This window comes from Anopheles darlingi, chromosome 3, assembly GCF_943734745.1.
Source record: "Anopheles darlingi chromosome 3, idAnoDarlMG_H_01, whole genome shotgun sequence".
In the NCBI taxonomy this organism is placed as follows: domain Eukaryota; kingdom Metazoa; phylum Arthropoda; class Insecta; order Diptera; family Culicidae; genus Anopheles; species Anopheles darlingi.
In genome coordinates this window covers 7,096,467-7,116,437 of record NC_064875.1, presented here as the reverse complement: position 1 = coordinate 7,116,437, position 19,971 = coordinate 7,096,467, and the positions used below count along the sequence as shown (strand labels likewise).

General features: G+C 45.5%; 4 protein-coding genes across 13 annotated transcripts in view; 2 read left to right on the top strand and 2 right to left on the bottom strand.

The window, feature by feature from the left end:
• Positions 1-2,687: 2,687 nt before the first annotated feature.
• LOC125953991 (zinc finger protein 239-like) lies at positions 2,688-4,172 on the bottom strand. Its single transcript, XM_049683912.1, has one exon. The coding sequence runs from the start codon at positions 3,950-3,952 to the stop codon at positions 2,873-2,875; it is 1,080 nt and encodes a 359-aa protein (XP_049539869.1). The 5' UTR covers positions 3,953-4,172; the 3' UTR covers positions 2,688-2,872.
• A 1,122-nt stretch (positions 4,173-5,294) lies between these two features.
• LOC125953948 (uncharacterized) lies at positions 5,295-17,367 on the top strand. The gene is made up of 2 exons (XM_049683836.1): positions 5,295-5,572; positions 15,123-17,367. Exons 1-2 carry the CDS (start codon positions 5,396-5,398, stop codon positions 17,058-17,060), a joined length of 2,115 nt encoding a protein of 704 aa, XP_049539793.1. The 5' UTR covers positions 5,295-5,395; the 3' UTR covers positions 17,061-17,367.
• A 508-nt stretch (positions 17,368-17,875) lies between these two features.
• LOC125953982 (uncharacterized) lies at positions 17,876-19,526 on the top strand. Its single transcript, XM_049683900.1, has 2 exons — positions 17,876-18,004; positions 18,072-19,526. Exons 1-2 carry the CDS (start codon positions 17,936-17,938, stop codon positions 19,356-19,358), a joined length of 1,356 nt encoding a protein of 451 aa, XP_049539857.1. The 5' UTR covers positions 17,876-17,935; the 3' UTR covers positions 19,359-19,526.
• Positions 19,527-19,714: 188 nt separating this feature from the next.
• The window catches only part of LOC125953942 (protein phosphatase 1 regulatory subunit 12B-like), a 75,200-nt gene continuing 74,943 nt past the window's right edge, over positions 19,715-19,971 (bottom strand). For all 10 annotated transcript variants that reach the window (XM_049683826.1, XM_049683824.1, XM_049683825.1 and 7 more), the window contains one exon: positions 19,715-19,971. This exon is cut by the window's right edge and continues 1,743 nt beyond it. The gene's annotated coding sequence lies outside the window, so the exon portion shown is untranslated.

The window sequence follows — 19,971 nt, the reverse complement described above, 5'->3', positions numbered from 1 at the left end:
AATGCCATCCACAGGAGGATAGCTCACACGTGTGTCACGTGGATGGTACGTAGTACGCTAGTACCGCATCGTAATTCAATTGAAAAATACCAGCTAGCATTACCACTGGCGTTAGTAACTCAGTAGCCGTGGCCACACGGGGCGAAAACTCTAGCGCAAACGAAAAAATTAATAGCCGTGGCCACACGGGGCGAAAACTCTAGCGCAAACGAAAAAATTAATGCCAAAACGTTTACGCTTGCCGTTCACATGCTGTCAAACGATTATTGGTCCGTGGAGCGTAAAACCTAGCGTAAAAGCTTTTTGCAAACGGTAGGGCTCACAATATGTTCTTTTTGTGGTTTACATCGACAGTGAGTGATCATTGCTAGTGTATTCAATCCTTTTCTTCAAAAAAACGATTTTAATTTCCTCAACCCGGCCATGTAAACATATCGAAGCGCAAAAGTTTTGGCATTAATTTTTTCGTTTGCGCTAGAGTTTTCGCCCCGTGTGGCCACGGCTAGTGACGCAGTGGAAAGCCCTCGACCCTCACTAGCCGGCTCGAAAACTCGCGCGGAAAGCAAAAACGAAAGAAGCGCGGCACAGTATGGTTCCCATCGTAAAGTGAAAATGAAATCCAACCGAATTTGTATTTGCGAGGTGCACGCTGCAGTGGTTCGCTAATGAACGCGTTATGTGAACGTCCAGTGCTTACGATCATGGTGGAACAGATGGAGATTTATGCTTCAAAAGAAAACGGAAAGGAGCACGCCTGGCTGTTTTGATGGAAAATAGTCAACCAGAGATCGGCTGGAAGGTGGTCGATTACGATGAATTATGAAGAATGAAAGGCATCGCAGTCGGGGCACATTTTAGTTAAATTATCGAACGTATTTCGTCGTTAGCTTTGCCTCTTTTCGGTATGAATCATTCGACATTTTGTAGCCTAACGGATGTACTTGCTTCTTTTCAGGTGTTCCTGATGACGGCGCTCGGCACAGGCAACGAATTGATCCGGTATGGCTAAGCGCTTCTTGCTGGAGCTCTTAATTTGAAGACACTGGCTGGGTCTCCAAGCCTCCATTCCCAAATGCGTCCGGAAGCCGACGAGCTGTAAAAGCCCACGTACCATGAATCGCAATTAACGGGAAGGCAGATCACGGAGGCTGCGCTGATGGAAATCGCCTCACCTTCCAGTTTGGTCTCAAATTGATCGATCATTACGCATCAGCGCACACTACACGCTGTGATCGTGGCACCTTAATCCAGTTGTGCAACGACCGACCCTTCATAAGACATTATGACGGCGATCCCCAATGTCACAAGTTGCCCCGAAGAAATGATTTTGGAAACTCAAAAGCACTTTGAAGACCTTGAATAGGGGGGAAGAGCGCTCACCGTGGTGCTAAGTGATCAGCTTAGCACGGTCTAGGTGTGATCACGTGTTGGTTAACACATTCAATTCGTAGAAATGATTCATCCCTCAAACCCGATGCCTTCTGCACAATCACATCACCGCGTGACAGACGCACCTGCAAATTACACTGGAATAAAAGTATCCAAGAACGATAAGAAGCGTATCCCCTGTACGGCAGATACCACTAATTGTTCGTTCTTTCGTTTGTTCATTTGTGGCCGATAAGGGCGAAGGAATCACACGCAGATCAATCAACACATGTAATTGATTGTGTGGTTTTTGAGTGGAACAAACGGTGATGTGCATTTACAGTGCAGTTTCGATATTATTTTTCTTTCGTTAACAAACCATGTCCTCATGAATCGCCAAAAAAAATCCAGACGGATTTCATTTTAGCAGTTCAGTGTACATTTTGAAAACGTAGCATTGACCTCATGGGACGTAGCTATCTGAAACGTGACTATCGAATTAGCGGATACGAATTCGAATTTGAGTTGCATGTATTTGCTTTTGGGCAACCTTGACCACCTGTACGACTTGTAAGGAATGTGATTGATCATCCTAGAAATCCTCGTTTCCAGTGGGTTTCTCTACCACTAAGAATGTCTCAACAGAATGGATTTATGTTGAAAACACTTTTCTACTTTCATACATCTAAATGTACTTTCATTCATACTAGCATACATCAAATGCTATTGAATGAAGAAATTTAGGAACGGTATAGTACAAATTACATTCTCGGCAGATTTAGTACAATTTTAGTACAAACATAAATTCATCCGCTAAAGATTGCGTCTTTTTGCTCTAGCATGTGGATCTCTTGCTTCATATCACTATCTGCTGTTAACTAGTGACAAAAATAGACAAAGTTCTCAACGGCTTTGAACATAAAGTCACCTGTTCGGCACGCTAATCCCAGGCACGTAGAGTTCAACGGCTCAAAGGTTCGTAAGGGGGTGTCAAAAGGCCCGATGAGCTGCATCTCTATCTCTTCCGTCGCTTCGGCTTTACACACAGGTACACTTGCGCTAAATCGTACTCGCAAACATATTGTTTAAAAATAGCAAAACCAACGTGTGCAACCAGCCCTTTCTACATACACACACGTACGGATGCACTATTGCTCGACAGATGGTGGCACCTCAACCTTCTTGCCATCCGTCCCGTGCTGATGATGTTGCCGCATGTTATTGTCGGTACAAAGTAGCGTACCACAATGTGACCATGGTTGGCGATCCGTATCTGACCGGACGGTTCTTCCTAACGACCGAATGTCATCAGCACATCAAAGTGACCGATCCTCAGTTACGAGTACCAACAAACCGGTTTTATTTTATTGCCAAAAGCACATCTTAATTCTAGTCTTGTCGCTAAATGCCTGTTTGTGCTATCGTAGTTTTAGGCAGATCTGCGTTTCGATTATTGTCACAGGTGAACTGAGAGATTCCCCTTTTTGTGTTTTAGAATTTCCCCTTAAAGCTTACACACGTTGTGCACGGCCAGCCGGTGCTTGTTTAACTGTTTTCCCATTATGAACGCCGCCGGGCAGCGGTCACAGCGGAATGGTTTCTCCTGCGTGTGAATGCGTCGATGTATCCGCAGGTCACCGGCCAGGGCAAAACGTTTCGCACAAAACTCACATCCATGTGCTCGGATGCCGGTATGCGTTAGGAGATGGTTTCGAAGGTGTGTCGTCTGCTTGAAGCACTTGCCACACTCCGGGCACTCGAAGGATCGTTTTTCCTTGCTACCCAACGAGTGGCTCCCCTTGAAGTCCGAGTGTTCCCGTTGTAAATGTAGCTTCAGCTGACGAGGATAGATGAACGCCTCGGCGCACACCGTACAGCGGTATCTCCGTTCCTGCGTGTGAACCCGCGCCACGTGCTTCCGCCGATTCCCCGAGGATGAAAAGTGCCGTTGGCAGTGTCCACAGGAGTACGGCTTTACATCGAGATGTGTTTTCCGGTGAAGATGTAGATGGCTGGAGCTAACACAAACCTTCTGGCAAACATCGCAAACATGCCGACCACCATCAATGGAGAAATGAAAGCGACGGTGGCACGCGAGTGCCGTGGGATTATGGAATGTCGCGAGGCAAACATCACAAACAGCCTCCAGGGGATGTTGGCCTCGAAGATGGTCTGCCAGGTGCAGCACGGTGGGCAACTGCTCTCGACACAACCGGCAACGTGATTTCAACGGACGTCCAGTGGTACAGTTTGAATCGTTGCCATGGTGCAACGATTGGTGGCGATCCTGATGAGATTTACACTGAAATCGGTATCCACACTCTTTACAGCGTCGCTGGCGGAGGTCCTTTTGTGGCACATTACGTAACGGAGGTCGTGTGGGCGTTCCGGGTCCGCTTGGTAGAAGCGGATCGATCAGCGCAAAGTCCGCGTAAGGTGGTTCCTCCAGGGGCGGCAAATACTCACTCTCAAAGGTGACCTCCTTGGCGATAACACTATCGTGTACTCCGATCAGTGTCGAGAGCAGACAAACATCAGCCTCATCTTCCGCATCCAGGAGTGGCCACTCGTACGCTGGAGACATCAGCAGACGGATCGGCGGTCGAAGGTAAACTGGGTCGGGCCGTGTGGGCCATCCATGTTTTTGGCCACCGGTCGTCGTCGTCGGTCAATGGCATCAACATTAATATGGCACGCGCGTGCGCTTCCGATTTCACACAACTCTCTCGGGCAGCACGGTATTTAGTAGGCGGAAATTTTTAGAAGGTAAAAAAAGACCGCGATTTGTTTACGTTTTGTCCAAGGTGTTTTAGACAGACAGGTGGAGTCAAAGACGCTTTGACGGGTCACCATTTTTACGGGTTTTGACAGTAGTGTATGAGCCACTTTTGTAGCCATTTCGTGAATTTTAACTTTCATTTCTTTGTGACAATGCCACTTTTCATGAATTTTAACCATAATACCACAGAATCGCGAAAACAGCTCCGAAAATAGCGTTCCCGAAGTAAACATCCCACAGTCTCACCACTGTCAAACTCTGAAGTTTTTTTTAAAATGCAATCGGGGTTTTGTTCTACTAGAAGCCACCTGCCTATCTTAAAGGCTCGTGCTGCACGAAGCATAAATTTACGCGTAAATTTAGGTGCTTATTCCGGTGAGGCTATACCAAGGTACTTTAAAAAGACAGGTAGCATCTTAACCGCTTTGACAGGTCACCATTTTCAATTTGTTTGACATTCTTAGCAGGGCGCGTTTTATCAACAAAACCACGTGAGTTTCAAGAAGAAGAAGAAGAAGATGTGGGCAAGTTTGGTGGTTTTATCAGGGAAAGTACCTGATTTCACTCTTTTTCGAATGTTTAAATGATTCATCTCTCTATTTAAGATCATTCGAGCGACCGAGTTGTGTTTTACAGCGAGTGAGCACGGTCCAGGAACGCTAGCAAGCTCTTGTTCTAGGGCGGGTGGCAAGACCTACGGACCGATACCATATTGAAACTATTGAAAGAATTTTGGGAATATTTGCATAAACTTCAACTTTCCTGCCACTTTTCGTGAATTTTAACTGTCGTAATACCACGGAAAAGCGAAAACAGCTCCGAAAAGAGCGTTCCCGAAGTAAACATCCCACCATCCCGTGAATGTCAAACTCTGAAGTTTTTTCTAAAATAAAATCGGGGATTTGTTCTGGATAAAGCTACCTGTCTTTTTAAAGTACCTTGGGCTATACCTACAAATTAATGCCAAAACGTTTATTTTGAACCCTTACATGCCGTCAATGTCAAATTAATTAATTTGTAAATTTACGCGTAAATTTACGCTCCGTGTAGCAGGGCCTTAACACCTTTGGTCGAACTGTCAAACGAAACGTAAACACGACAAAGAGCGCGTACACACACACATCCGGGCGGTCGAGCGTTGCGGACGCGTGTTGAGGAGTTTCGAATTTCTCTCGTGCTCGCGGAATTTCCGCGATATCCCGCGAATCCTGAACGCGCTGAAGGACACACCGAAAGGACCGCACTAGGATGGCAGCTATCGTGGCACAGTTGTTAGAACAGAAGAAACTTGAGCGAGTTTGCAGACTCTGTCTAGCGGATGCTACCGAGGTCGGTGACCTCCTGCCGATCTTTCCGATACGCGGCGGGAAAATCAGCAACCCATCAGCCATCACTAATCGGATACAGCAGTGCACCTCCTTGATAGTAAGTACTCGCCCATTTTAACGTGAATCCTAATATCCAGAAAATTCGGATCCTTCACCGAAATATCCAGTGATATCCATCCAGAAGCGCCCTCTCTCCAAGTGCAAAGTTGCTCCGCTCCGTGATCAAGTGCGAAGAGTAGCAAAGAGGAAGAGCAAAGAATGGTGGTTGTTTCGTGTGCAGAGGAAAGGTATTTTCCTGTACCGTTGCAGAAGTAGATACCTGCCTTTGGTCTAGGTAGGCTTTGTGTAAGATAGGGCCGGACGGGAAAGTAGACCATGGTTCAGGGAGGGTAGCCAAAGGTGTACTCGGAATACCCAGGGCGGAGATTGATGGCAGGCCATAGGGGAGTGCGGATATACCCTGTTTCGTTGTCTACTTTGAGGAGGCCTCCAGGCGCACCTTTATTGCGGGTAAAGACCACTTAGTGTGTTGGCAAGGCTAGTTACCAAGAAAGCCTTAATAGGTGGTCGGAGAATCATATGACTGCAAAAATTGATCTTAGTGTTTAAAGCGGATTTTAAAACATTCACAAACTTTCGATTCTTTGGTATACTATACGGATAATTTATATATTAATTTATTTTAATTAATGAAGTACTTTAGTAGTATTAAAAAAATCTATAAGCAGAAGATTTTTGTTTGTTTGTTTAAATTTTCGCAAAACTCAGATAGGTTTTTGTTCAAATTATACCTTGATGAACAGATTACTATTGCTAGTTTCTTATGCATAGTCCCCGTTTTGGATCCTTTTTTTCCCGAATAATACCAGAAAGGATAACATAAATACTAAGAAAATGAATCATAAATTTACCAAAATGAGTGTGCAACAAAGTGCTGTCACGATTCATAAAGTAGGCCAGTCTTTCTTAGCATCCAGTATGACGAACGAATCGTTCATCTACTAGGTACGTGGCCTTGGTTTTGAGCCGAAGGCGAAGCAAGTCTTAACACTGCATGCTTTGGGAACGAATTAAGAGATTCAAGGTTAAACTTTGTCATCTGCAACATTTTTCTGTAGACTCCCCACTTCATTGCAAAAGCCTTACGTTTTTTTGTCACATTGCACTCCCTAGGGTATCTTGTGATCAGTTTCAAGTCTCTCTGGAAACCAATCTTCGATGAACGGATACCAGACGTAACCTACTGGTTTCATATAGCTACTATTTACGATAGCTGCCAGTTTTTAACCGTGGAATAGTGTTTTGTAATAAATCTTACTGACCTAGTACTTCCTATATTTGTTGATCTTAGCTAGGAGGAGTGTGACCTCTAGAGACTTACCAAGGAAGTTGCTTTTGACCATTGCAAAGAGCTGTGGAGTAACCTGCTTCGTAACTAGCTACTTCAACTAGCTACTCCACAACTTGTAACTAGCTACGCTACAGCTCTTTACTCAAGTATGCGAAGTTCCACTAGTCTCGACTTCGATACGAAACAACTCCATCGTTGGAACGCTAGCTAGCGTCTATTGCTTTATGTTTATGGTTTTCCTTATTTATACTTAACTTCGTTGACGCCGTTCTTCGCATTCCTTCGTCCCAAATTCTTCTACTTGTTTATGTGCCTCTTTTGGTTGCCTTATTAATTATATACCAGTTGACTTTTGCAACACGACTGGTTAAAGCAACACATGGTTAGTGTCGCTATGGCCTGTTCTATCAATCTGCCGTGTCTGACTTGCATTAGCCTGAACTTTAGCTTGCCAGTTGATCACAAATGTGCTGAGTTTTCGAACCGACCCGGTAACGATACAACTCGGACGTTCCATGCGCCGCTCCGGTTACATTTCATAGCTTGCGCAACATCTGAGGTAGCTTACATTTAGCGGCGTTGGTTTTTCGAAAACGCTGACCAGACAGTTAGAACCAATTCATTCTAATTTGTTTTTCGTTTTGGTTTTGTCGACGATGGAGCCCGATGTACATAGTTAATTTTGCGTCGATTCATTAGCTATACGCATGTTATCTGGTGGGAATGGGTTACAGAAAAGTTTCTCGCATGTTTTCTTTACAGATTAGTTTACTATTGAAAGTTGAATTCAAAGAACTATTGCAAAAAGACGAAAGGTGATCACGCGATTTGGTTCAATTTTTGTATCTTCTTAAGTGTTTTTTCTGCATTTCAAAAACTGGTTTCCAAACATTCCGATACGTACGTGCTTTGGCATGATGTCCGTTTCCGCGGTGACGTACTTAACGGATCGTAGAGCATTGAGAGTTATTCCGCAGGACAACTGAGAGCTATTTTGAAATGGATAAGCCATGGGGCGAGGTCTACCATATACGCGACGCGCTGCTTGTTCTCTCTCCTTGGATCTGGTGTAGCAGGCTGTGAGGTTACGGACGTTGGAAGTCGACAAAATTAGATTTAAGGAGGTCCGTATTAGACGACTTCAAGAGACGTAAATCTTTGTCGTAAGCCGCTTTATAATCAAGTTAACCAGAAGTTTTGTATATTGATTTTTACTATTTGTGATCACGATATAATATTTGAAGTTCGTTTTTCATTCGAATAGTTGGATTTTAAACAATCCAAGCAAATCGCAAACGACACCTTCAATGCAACGCGGCCAACAGCTAGTATTTTGGCTACTGTTTTCATGCTCTCCAGCAAGTGTGCACACCCTTGGGCGCCACCAGTAACGATGACACAGCTAGAAATACTACGTGTGGCAGCAAATCCCCGGAGTGTTCACTGCGAGTTTTTGTGTCTGCGCTAAGCTTGGAGAAAGATTCCACCCTACACACGGGCCATCACCAAATGTCCGATCCCGGGAATATCAGACAGCTTTTGTACGTTGCTTGAAATGTACACGCGGGGCCAGCTATATGCTCTCCCTCTCTCTGTCTTTATCGTGCGCCAGAATATGCCCAGCACATTGCCTATCAAGAAGATAGTAGAGCGAGGAAGAGCGAGGCATTAGCGATGCTTCAGGGCTCGCCTAAACCATGTCCAGCAAGCATATATCCACTCTGCGATATCCTTTTGTGATACCCTTGAACTACTGAATCGCGTACGTTTCGAGGCAAGACCATTCCAAAACGGATGACCCTAGCGAGCGAGCACCGAACAGTATCAGCTGAGCCGGTAACCGTATATGCGAGAGCAAGTGTTGGAAAGTTAAAGATACTCTCCAAGAGGGAGAGAGAGAACGAACGCATAGAGCAGCAGCAACGAATAAGGATTCTTTGAGCCGAAGGACGGCACCGAAGGAAGAACCGTTTCCCGAAAACAGGCAGTTGCTTTTCGTGGTTCTTGGTCCCTTTTTTTTTCGTTCCCTTTTCGTTCACTCGACTCACTCCTGTGATCATCGGATTCGTCATCATCATCATCATCATCGTCGTCGTCACCGTCATCGGTTACCTATGCGACCGTCGGCTGACACAGCACACAGCCTTTATGTGTGTCTCGCCTGGGTGACTGGATGCGATGAGCGCATCTATCCGGGTCCACCCATTGATGGACCAACGGCTGGCAAAAGCGACCGGTTCAGTCGCTTCTTGGCAAATCGCCCCAACCATCGCACAGAGCACGGGATGCGCTTTGCTCCCCCAAACAACGAGTACAAGAAGATTGTTCTTCCCGTTCTGTTCGTGGTTTGCTCTCTTCTCGCCATCGTGTCAGCATGCGGTCGAGCATTGCGCCGTGCCTCGCAATGGTCACTGGCACGAAGATGAAGGGCTCTCCTCGTTTCGTTTCTTCATCTCCTGCCATTCGTCCAGCCACGGAATGGGCGTTGAGTGGATCTTGTACGACGTGGAGGGATCTTCACGATGTCGGTGTGCCAGTTCGAGCCGTAGCAGCAGCTGCTCGTTGTCTCTCAAGTTCGATGCCATGGTCTCTCTGCCAGAGCTAAACGACGCATCGCAACTCAAAGCGGGTGGGCTGGGGCACACTGATGTAGCGTGAGCGCTGTTCGCGGCGAATGAATGGCAGGATCCGGTACGCGTGTAGTCACCGCTAAAGGTGGATTTGTATCTGGAAGCTTCTCGTAGCGAAGCAGCACCGGAATATAGAGGGAAAGGAGAAAAGTATCATGCAGCTGGTAACCATTGGCGATGGCAGGTGGTCATGCAGATGGCGAACGGCATGTTTGTGATGTTTCGACACAGACGATAGCGTAGAGGAAGCCATGCCATATCGAAGTAGCCACTGCTTGGTGGTGCGCTGTAGCAAACAGAGTAGGCCAGAGTACCAAGGAGAAGTCTACAGAGGAGAGCACTTCAGGGGGTTCGTCGAGACCACCATCGTCATTGTTGGTCCCCTTGCCATCGAGCAGCAAAAGTCTGTCGAGCGGAGATGCCACTCTATAGCAGCAGCTCACTATGGACCAGCAGAACAGTTGTTCAGGTCCCTGGGTATATACCAACCACAGAAACCCGAGCGAGACGATTCTCTTTCTCGCCCTCATGTAGCGCTCTCTCTCTCGCGCGCGCGCGCGCCCAACATCGAAGCATGCTGTGCCCGAGCCAAAGCGCAAGGATAAATGATGGCAACGTCGCGCCTGCTCTTGCCACGTCGAGCATAACGTAGCAGAGCTATATTGTAGTAGGTAGAAGGAGAGTAATTCAACCCTCTGGTCTGGTCTTGTCGGGTCCGGTCTGGTCTGGTATTTGGACCAGAGCGGAGCGACTGGTTCAGGGAATTATCTGCGCCGTGTGCGCCGCGTCTATGCTCTCTGCACAGCCGGAGACATCTACGGGAGCCCCCGGGGCCCAAACGTCCTTATCATGACGCTAGGATCGTATAGTAGCTACGGCATCATGACAGTGCCATGGCCTCGCACAGCGCACGTACTTCTCCTTGGCCGAAGCCGAGGCATAGATTATGTATTTTCGTCTTGACAATCTTCGACACTCTATGTACATCGGAACACCAGTGCGGCTGTGAACTCGATCCTCTGTACATAATACGCAACCCTCCCCTTCTCATCATCATGGGGTGCTTGACTGTGTTCCAAGGGTTCTGGCACTTTGGAAACGTTGCTCTGGGATCGTGACGTGCTTGCGGTCGTCTACTAGCACACCAGCAGAGAGCGTGGGTTGAGTCGATGCCATAAAATGCCTTGAAACGACATCCGGCACCCGGCAGCAGTAACCACGGAGGTGGTGGTGGGTCCGTCATCCCTTGTTGCTGCTGGCGAAAATGCTATGCAGCAACACCAGCAGCAGCAGCAGCAGCACTAGATACTAGGGTGCAGATGTACGAAAATAATCGATAAACCGTACCAAAAATCTCGCTCTCTGACGCTCCCTCTCTCGCGCGCTCTGTTGCTTTCACAATGTTCCTCTTGGACGATGTTCAAGATGAGGTAGAGTTCGGTCTTCGTGGTCTTCTTGCATCCGACAAGTTTGCGTAGGTTTATGCTCCGCATCCGCCGAGGCCCACAGGAGAGTCGTGTAGGTAGAGATGGAGCTTTCCGCACTCGTTTATTCCGCTGTTCCGTTGCTGCCTACAGAACTTGCGCCGGAGTTGCTGTAGGTAGCTGTTTCTGGAACTGGTCCGGGGTAGACCTTTAAACTGCGATCGAGGTTATATCGATTGCTTTGCGGAGGGTTTGTTCCTGCGCAGTGAAGTGCTCCTTTTTGGTAACCCGCTCGTTTTTTAAACAAGAGTGTGTATAGAGGCATATTCATGAAGAGAAATACTGATCGCTGCTGTCCTATTTTTATACACATTTCTTAGTAACTATGGAAAAACTGGTATACAACTGGAACTTTCAATTAGCAAGTTGTTATAGTCAAGTTGTTATTGTAATTTAAAGGTTGCTTAAGTGTAATAATATTGAAGTAACTAACTAATTAAAGTATTTGTTACTTATATAATTAAGTAACTTCATATACGTTGTCTTGTAATTTATAATCTCTTCGTTATATTGTATTTAACTTTTCTTCATCACTTCCTCCTTTTAATTCACTTTAGTTATTAACTGTAAAAAAATTCAAACGAGATGCGCTGGTGTTAAAGTTTTTACAAAGAGTATTTGAGTTCATAAACAATTATTAAAAAAGAAAATTATTTCAATTTAGTTGTATAAAACATTATTTTGTTTTTAGTAAAATATCTTGATATAATTAAATTAGTTATCGAACTTTAAATACGTATATTTTTTGCTAAATTATTCAGTTATTTATGTAATGTTGTTCATACTCATTTCGTACACATAATAAGCATTATATTATTCTAAATACGTATATTTTATATCAAGTAATAATTGTTGCATTATAGGAGTTTCCATGCGTGATGTATGTTTATATGCGTTTTATATAAACTTTGTTAGGTAAATCTTAGTTATAATATAATATGAAACAAACATTATCGTATTAGACGCTTTCCTAATCTTTTAAATTCAACTAAAGTGAATTAGTCTATAAAAATAGAATTTAATCTATTCAACAAAGGTTTCCATTGCTAGTTGTATAATAATTTCATAAAATACAAACTACATAACTTTTTGTCTTTGTTAACATACGGTCAAGGTTACCTATATACTTTGATGTGCTTAGAAGTTTACTGCTCAGGACTCCCGAGTGTAGCCGGGCCCAAAATTCGTTGAGACAGCATCCGTCGTCCCCTCGTAAGAGCGACAGTTTGCGTGCTCTTATCGACGATAAAGTTTCGTGTCATTCGTTTGCACACTTTTTTTGCCATAAGCACGTATAGCGAACCGAAATGCCGCTTGCCGTCCTAGGGGTGCTTCCGCGATTGTGTTCTGTCCAGAGCGCCCCTTGAACCCCTTGATAGCTCTGCATTGAATATCCACAATCACAATCGCGACGACCAATGGTTTCGAAAAGGGTGCCACATCCGTTAGCTTCCGTGGCCATCAAGTTACGTCCTCCAGGCCGCAGGCCAGGGTTCGTAATTTGCGATCTCGCTGTTGGCACTTGTCCCAGCGTAGGGCGCCCGTACCGCACGATGATGATTAGGATCGAGTGTATCCATCGTCGTCATCATCACCATCATCGTCATCGGCATCTTGTTCGTGACGAGGAATCTCACCGGCCCGTTTTTGGACCTTCGGCGGCAAGAGAGATGTGCTCTCGATGTGCTCTCCTCCTCCTGGCACAGCTGGCGTTCGCGTACGGTCAAGCTTGAGGTTCGGTATCGGGGAGCTACTCTCACTAGTTCACCGTTTTCATGCTGCTCTTAAGAAAGCGCGTGTGCGCGCGTGTGTCTGAAGCGTACGATGGAGAGATAAAAAGAGAGAGAGAGAGACAAAGAGAGAACGAGAACGAGAAACTGGACTGGGAAGTTGGTGGATTGCAGCAAGGCGTATCTGCAGTATCTGCCATCCGCTGCAGGGACGTTTCAAGGAAACGTCGGACCAGCATAAGCCAGAGCGTCGCTACGAACGATCAACCTTCGCGTCGCGTCGTGAATAGCAGCAGCGAACATCATCACACACCCAACTCCCAATACCATTGCTCGCGTCCACGTTCTGTACCTGCTCGCCCTTTGGCTCTCGTCTGACCCGCCCCCTCTTGGAAGGGCGCGGGAGAATGTCGAGAAATAATGTCGGCTGAAATATCCAGCACACCTCGCCTTGCTTTTGTACCGGGGCTAAGGGGATTTCTGAAACTTCTGGAAAAAATATCTTTACTCCGGCAGATAGGCCAGTTGAAGGGTAGGATGTTCTTTGGGGAATCCATTCCTTCTCTGGGACGAGAGAAGGATTTTCGGTTTTAGGTTTCGATGTTGGGATTTCTTCTCTTGGAAAAGGAATTATCTTTTCCAGTAAAATTGTTCTATAAAGTCATAAAATTTTTCCCAGAATATATACATATAAAGTGGGATAGAACCTCATAAAACTCTGTTGTTGAGTCATATATCCTGACTCCTGAAACTATATCAAATATATCTAGTCGGAATCTATCTGAATATTCTAAAGTGCGTCCGGATCTATACCATCAAACTCGACAATAAAACCTCTCAAACCACTGAACCCCGACGAACTGAGCAGCGAGAGCTGTGTACGACGAGGCAGACCCGCCACCAACTACCATCGAGACCACGTTTGACCTTCCCGCAGTTGTTGCCTTTTGCGTGGTTGACGTGACGTCCCCGGGTGTACCGGTGACTGGCTCGGTAGCGATTATGAGATATTTTTCGGAGCATGCGCCGATGCTTAGGTTTCCGGGAGGAACGTCAGGCCGAGACTGTTTCCTCTCGCTACAACGTCCGGGAGGACTAGCACTCTGCGGTTGTGGGATCTACAGCGAGAGTTATCTCCGCAGGCTTATGGATGCGGTCCAGTTTAGTAGAACCTTCTCCTGCTGATGATGGTTGATGATGATGATGATGATGACACATACATCACTCCATGGATTGAACACAGTAAAATCGCAACGTTGGGTTTGAGGTCTATCGCGTAGAGGCTTGCGATTGGGAGTTTGAATGCCGTTGCTGGCCTATCGGAGAGACAAAATAGGATCGATATCGAGTGCTAACTCTACCTCGTTGGACTTTGCTGCTTGCCTCAGGGATGAGCTATTGAATGGGTGGACTTCATGTGAGGCTGCGACCTATTTATACATTGAGCTCGTTTGCCAGTTCTCAAACAGTGTGCATGAACTCGATCCGCTGTCGAACGCTGTGTAGCTCAACAGCTAAGCTCTGGTTGATTCTAATTCTGAATAATATCCATATTTCAAATTGGTCTAGATATGCAATGAGGATCCCGTCTAGTTGATCCCGTTTATTAACCTAGACTTGATTGGGTAGTGGATCTCGACATTTTGTTGATAAAAAAGTGAACTCAATACCTAATCCATTAATAAATTCCTTTGTCGACAGTTTCAGTCTATCTCCAATCCATCAAATATCCATAGCATTTTCGTACAGCTAGTCTTATATTTCGCCTATTTTCATTTCTTTACACAAAGAACTCCATTTAAGTATTTCTCGATTATACAATTAGTTTATTTGATTTAATAATTTTTAAACAATACACCACTATTCATCAGATTGATAATGTTGTAATACTGACGACTTATTACAGCAACATGAATTTAACAAATGAATTAGCTCAGAATAACAACACAAGTCACTGACTCTACGTATAGTGTGTATACAATTTTCATTAAATAAAAGGAAAAATAGCGCCCAGCTGTCCCTTAAATGGTCATCGAAGTTCAAATGGAGGCCGAAGTGATTGATTGCTGTATCTAAGTCAAGCACACCCGTTTCAAGGGACTTACGACTGTGCACCATTCAATATAGGTACCTGTCCGCCTTCTCGTCCGCCCTGTGATGATGTGTTCGGGATGATGTGTTTATGCACAACATAAATAGTTGGGACGTTTGTCCAGAGTCCATTCCCCTCCTCTGTTCTAGTGTTATCCATGCCAATACAGTGTTGCAACGGAAGGGAACCGAGGAGACAATGTTGCACTTGGGTGAATGAATGTAAGCAACCCGTTAGTGCTGTTCTCTGGACTGTATAGTCTACATAGTGTATAGGATGTATACAAATAAGCATTAGTTTTAGAGCCACCATATATACCAGTGAGTGTATATACTAATCTTTTTTTATTTACCATTTTAGATCGATCCTTCAATGAAAGGCCCTCGATGGATTTGCGAGTTATGCCACGTACGACTGGAGGACTGGCACGCTTTTCGCGAGCAGTGCCTCGGTTCAGACGAGTATCTGAGGTTCAACATGCGCCAGTGGATCGATAATGATTCGGGCAATAAAACGGCGGAGGAACAAGAACAGTCGATGGTACTGGATGAACACACTGAATCGCATTCAGCATCGAGCACAGAGCAGCAGACTGGCGTGAACCCCAACCGTGGCTCCAGTAGCTTGGCTCACAGACGTAAGAGCGTGCTTGAGTGGACCGTACCGGATGCCAGGGGTGGTCAGAAAGTTATCGTAGAGTTGCTGGGCGATGAAGGCGGACAGACAGCAGCAGCCAATGCGCTTTCCAACGGTGGTCATCCAGCGATCGAGACACCACCCATGGAAGACAGTTCGATCGCGGACCAGACGTTGCCGGTACAGACTCTACCGTCGGAGGAAACGGTGCTGGGATCTCCTGATCTAGATTGGTCCCAAGAGTTCCGGGCACGCGTCAACAGCCAAATGCACATCGTACCGGGTGCTCCGCGTCCGTACGAGTGCAAGATCTGTCGCAGCAGGTTCAAGCGACGCAACAATCTACGTCGACACATCCGGGCCAACCACGCGGATGAGATCATCGTGGGCGAAAGTCCAGCCGAAGAGTTTTACGCTTTGCGACCGGCGATTCTCGCCCATCAGCAACAACTGCTGCAGCAGCAACAGGAACATCAACACCTGCAGTACTTGCAAAGCGGTGATTCTACAGAACCGAAAGCTATTGCAGCTGACGACAACGCAAGCAGTATTAATAGTAAATCTCTGCAGCCTGTGTATCAGTGTACGCTTTGTCCACGGAACTTCAAGATGCCGGCCCACTTAGCCGTACATCGGAAAGCACATTTACAAAAAGACTTACGAGCAAAGGAGGCTGCTATGGATCACCAACGGCAGCAGCAGCAGCAGCAGCAGCAGCAGCAGCAACACGAATCACAGATGATGATCCCTCCTCTACGAACATTCGGTAGAAAAAGCGACATCGAACCCTGTGCTATCATCCAGTTATCTGATGATGATGATGATGATGATGTCAATCCGCCCCAACCATCTGCTGGTGCTTCTGTTTCTGATGAGCTAGATGGACGGAACGGTATCTTCGAAACTGCCAATGGCACTATCAACGGCTACCAGGACGATGAGCAAGCCGACGATGGGTTTGATGAAGATGAAGGTAGCCTAAAGGAGGCCTCCCTGGAACCTTCCTCCCTTGCAATCGCCGAGCTTGGGGCCGATGATGGTGAGACTGAAGTGATCATTCCGCCAGATGTGGATCCTTGGAAGATGAAAAAACCAGACAAACATCGTGCAACCCTTCCTACGTTCTCCTCTTCCTCGACGACACCACCACCGGTACCGCAACCGCCACCAGCATCCACGATCCAGAGGTCACGCCCGGGACCGCTTTCATCGAAACGAAGACACACAACAGGTGGTGATGAGACTGAACAACTCCAGATGCCATCTGGTACTTCAGGGGTCCACCAACAGGGATCTGTTCCACCTAGCAGCAAGCGATCAGCAACGGTCACCATGCATGCAGGCCCTGTCCCCTACAGATGTCACTTCTGCCAGGAAACCTTCCCCCAGGAGGAACTACTAAGGCTGCACCTGAAAACGCACGGGAATAACGCGCCGGCCCCGTTCCGCTGCGGTTGGTGCCGAAAGGGTTTCCGCTATCGGCAAAATTACATGATCCACGTGGAGAAGCAAACTTGCCGTATGCAATCCACTGGAGGACCTACTACTAGTCTACTTACGACGACGACGACATCGTCCGTGGAGCTATCGAACGGTGGTGGTACTGGTGGACAGACATCAACGGCGGTACCAAGATTAGTAGCCAAGAAACGCGCCTGGTAGTATTATGTACCTAGACTAGACCTTACTATGCCCTCAGATACTCAGATATACGCCGAAGGATCCTACGCTAGTATTAAATGAACTGTGCGTTTCGAAAAACGTAGCGCTCTTTAGGTTATGAATTACTGATAAGGAATCGTTCTTCCTCGACCGTACGCTTCTGGATCCCGCCATGATGGCGGGCACCATCGTCGTCTGCCATATATCTATTACATTATATTTCCTGCAAAGCATTCCTGAAAGTGTTTTAGCTTTTAGTTCTTGATTGGGATATCCTCCATTTGTGAATCCGGATACATGGTGTACCCCGCCCAGCTCTGTGGAAGAACGAGATTAGTTCAATAAAGTGATGAGTTAATATCCTTTTTTCATAAAATAAAAAAAACGGAATTGGCGTTTGTTTTCATAAAATCAAACCGCCCCGTTGCAAAATGTATGCACCCGAGTCTCTTATTGTTTAAGAAACCCGAAATTGTTCTGCCGACGTGTCTCTTAAACGTTAAGAGACCCGAGCGATTTGCTCTTTGTTAATAGGGTTGCTGTTCCCGAAGGAAAGCTGACTTGATTTTCTTTTGTCGTAAATAAATTCGCTTTATACCTTAAACTACTTGCAGACAATACTTGAAAGAGCTTTAAAAGACTGAAATTGGCCACGCACTTACGGTGAGCTACTGAGTGACCGAAAAAATCGCTGTTTTACTGGTTGAATGTAACTTCCCTTTGGGAACAGCGAACTAGAAGCTGTACACGCGCAGTTTGACGTTAGTACTAAAGGGCGCCAACACGCAGTTTCCTGGAAAACAGAAAAACGGCGTGGTTCGTGCAGGTCGCAAATTTGGAAATTGCTAATTGTTCTTCTTAAATTATTGCAAAGCATGGCGACTCCAGTAAATCTAAGGAAAACTAGTGATGAGATGAATTTAATCGATTCGCTACCCGAGGAGGTAAGTGGAGATATGTTTGTTGCAGCCACAAATCCGGTTTCACCTGCTAGTTACGTATTTGTTGCAGGTACTTTGCATCGTGTTTGATAACCTGGATCTCGACAGCGTGAAAAACGCATCGCTTGCGTGTAAAAGATGGCATAATATCATCTTCCTGAGTAATTATGTTGGGAGATTTGTTTTCTTAATATCTGAAAAAATCATTCCGCTCGCAGTAGACATGTGCCGAAATACCGATCGTTGCTATCGCAACCTTCGCTGTAGTGTGCTAGGACATCACGATCCTGAATCCCAATCGTCGTTGTTTCAAACGTTGTTACAATCGATGAACAATCTTTGCTGGCTGAAATGTTCCGTTGTATATCCATTTCTAGCCGATGCAATACCGATGATGCCGCAGCTTCGTTCGCTCACGCTAGGCTGTGACCATTACGTGGCTTCAGTTGAGGCTTCGGATTTATCAAATTCAATAACATCAATAACAATTCGAAGCAGTTCAGTGGAGTATCTAGAGCTGCTAGGCGTAAGTAAGCTCACGATTGATATGCCACAGCTGAAATCCTTTAGGGGTCCATTTTCGGTACTTTGTAATTCGGTCAACAGCACTCAGCTCGAAAACCTGAACCATCTTACCATATCAAAAGAAAAGCATGACCGTGAGGAAAAAGCTACCCTCGCGAAACTAGCCATTATTCGTAAGCTAACGCATCTAGAGACACTGGAACTGCCAGGGGAAGAAGAAAACGAACTCTTTCTCGCAATATGTGAGTCTTGCATCGCACTAAAGGTTTTGAAGTTTGAAGAATTTAAATTTTCGCATAAAACAGTTTCGACTCATCTCTCGAAACTCACCAATCTTCGCCAATTCAAATGTTTCATAGTGAAAAACGATTCACGCGACTCTGACCTAGAACTAGACTTTTCGTCATTTAGTAAGCTGCAAAACTTGTTCCTAAGATTCTCCCTTATCTTTTTACCAAGTATTGAATCTCTAATTCTTCCAAAGTCGGTCGAAATTCTCGACATCACTATCGATATTTTAAATGGAGAAAAGATGATTCAGACCATCATTGATAGTAGTATGCAGTTGAGAAAACTAACGATTCACATCGTATTTTTCAAGGATCAACTGACAGTGTATAAATTGATGAAATTTTTACCGCTTCTGAAGAATCTGGAAGTACTCGTATTCTGTTGCTGCGTGTTTCAAAAATCGGATTTTCTTATTCTAGACGCTCCAATGGATCGTCTGCGTGAGCTGCATTTCCACAATTGCACTATGTATACGTCAGAATTTATCGGGCTGAATGAAAAGTTTCCCAATTTGAAGTACGTCTGTGCTCATCGCTGTTAATTACAAATAGAATGTAGATAAACTGGAATCCGATTAGAAATTAGAATAGTGCGGTGGCGCACACTTAGAATTGCATGCGAAAGCATAGAGAACAGAAATCGAACAGGAATCGTTTGAACGGTAATGAATCATTGTAACCATCGAGTAAATCGGAAATAAACAATTGAAAACCCCCTTGCGATAAAGTGCGAATTAAATCGTGTTTAACTAAAGCCAGCGACACGTAGAAAGCTCTCAGATCTACGACCAACCTCTAGTAGCCAGTTTCTGGAATCTGGTTAATCTGGCTTGGGTATAGATGCTTCGAGCCATTTCGGATGAATCATGGGACTACAAGCCGTGTTATAGGCTGGTTGTCTTTTATCTTTCAACATAGAATATATTTCTCCTCTTTCTCTTTTCCTCTCTCTTCCTGCCTCTGTCTGTCTGCTATCTCTCAAACGAACCCTCAACTTCACCATTCTAATATAGTTCTTCCTCATTGCTTGCTTCAACCATGCGCATGGTTTACGCTATCAAGTGATGTGTATGTGTCTCTGTTGCGAATGTGTCCTCCTTGTTGCTTACTGATTACAGCTATTTAACTTCCTTGCTCACTTGCTGCTAACGATAA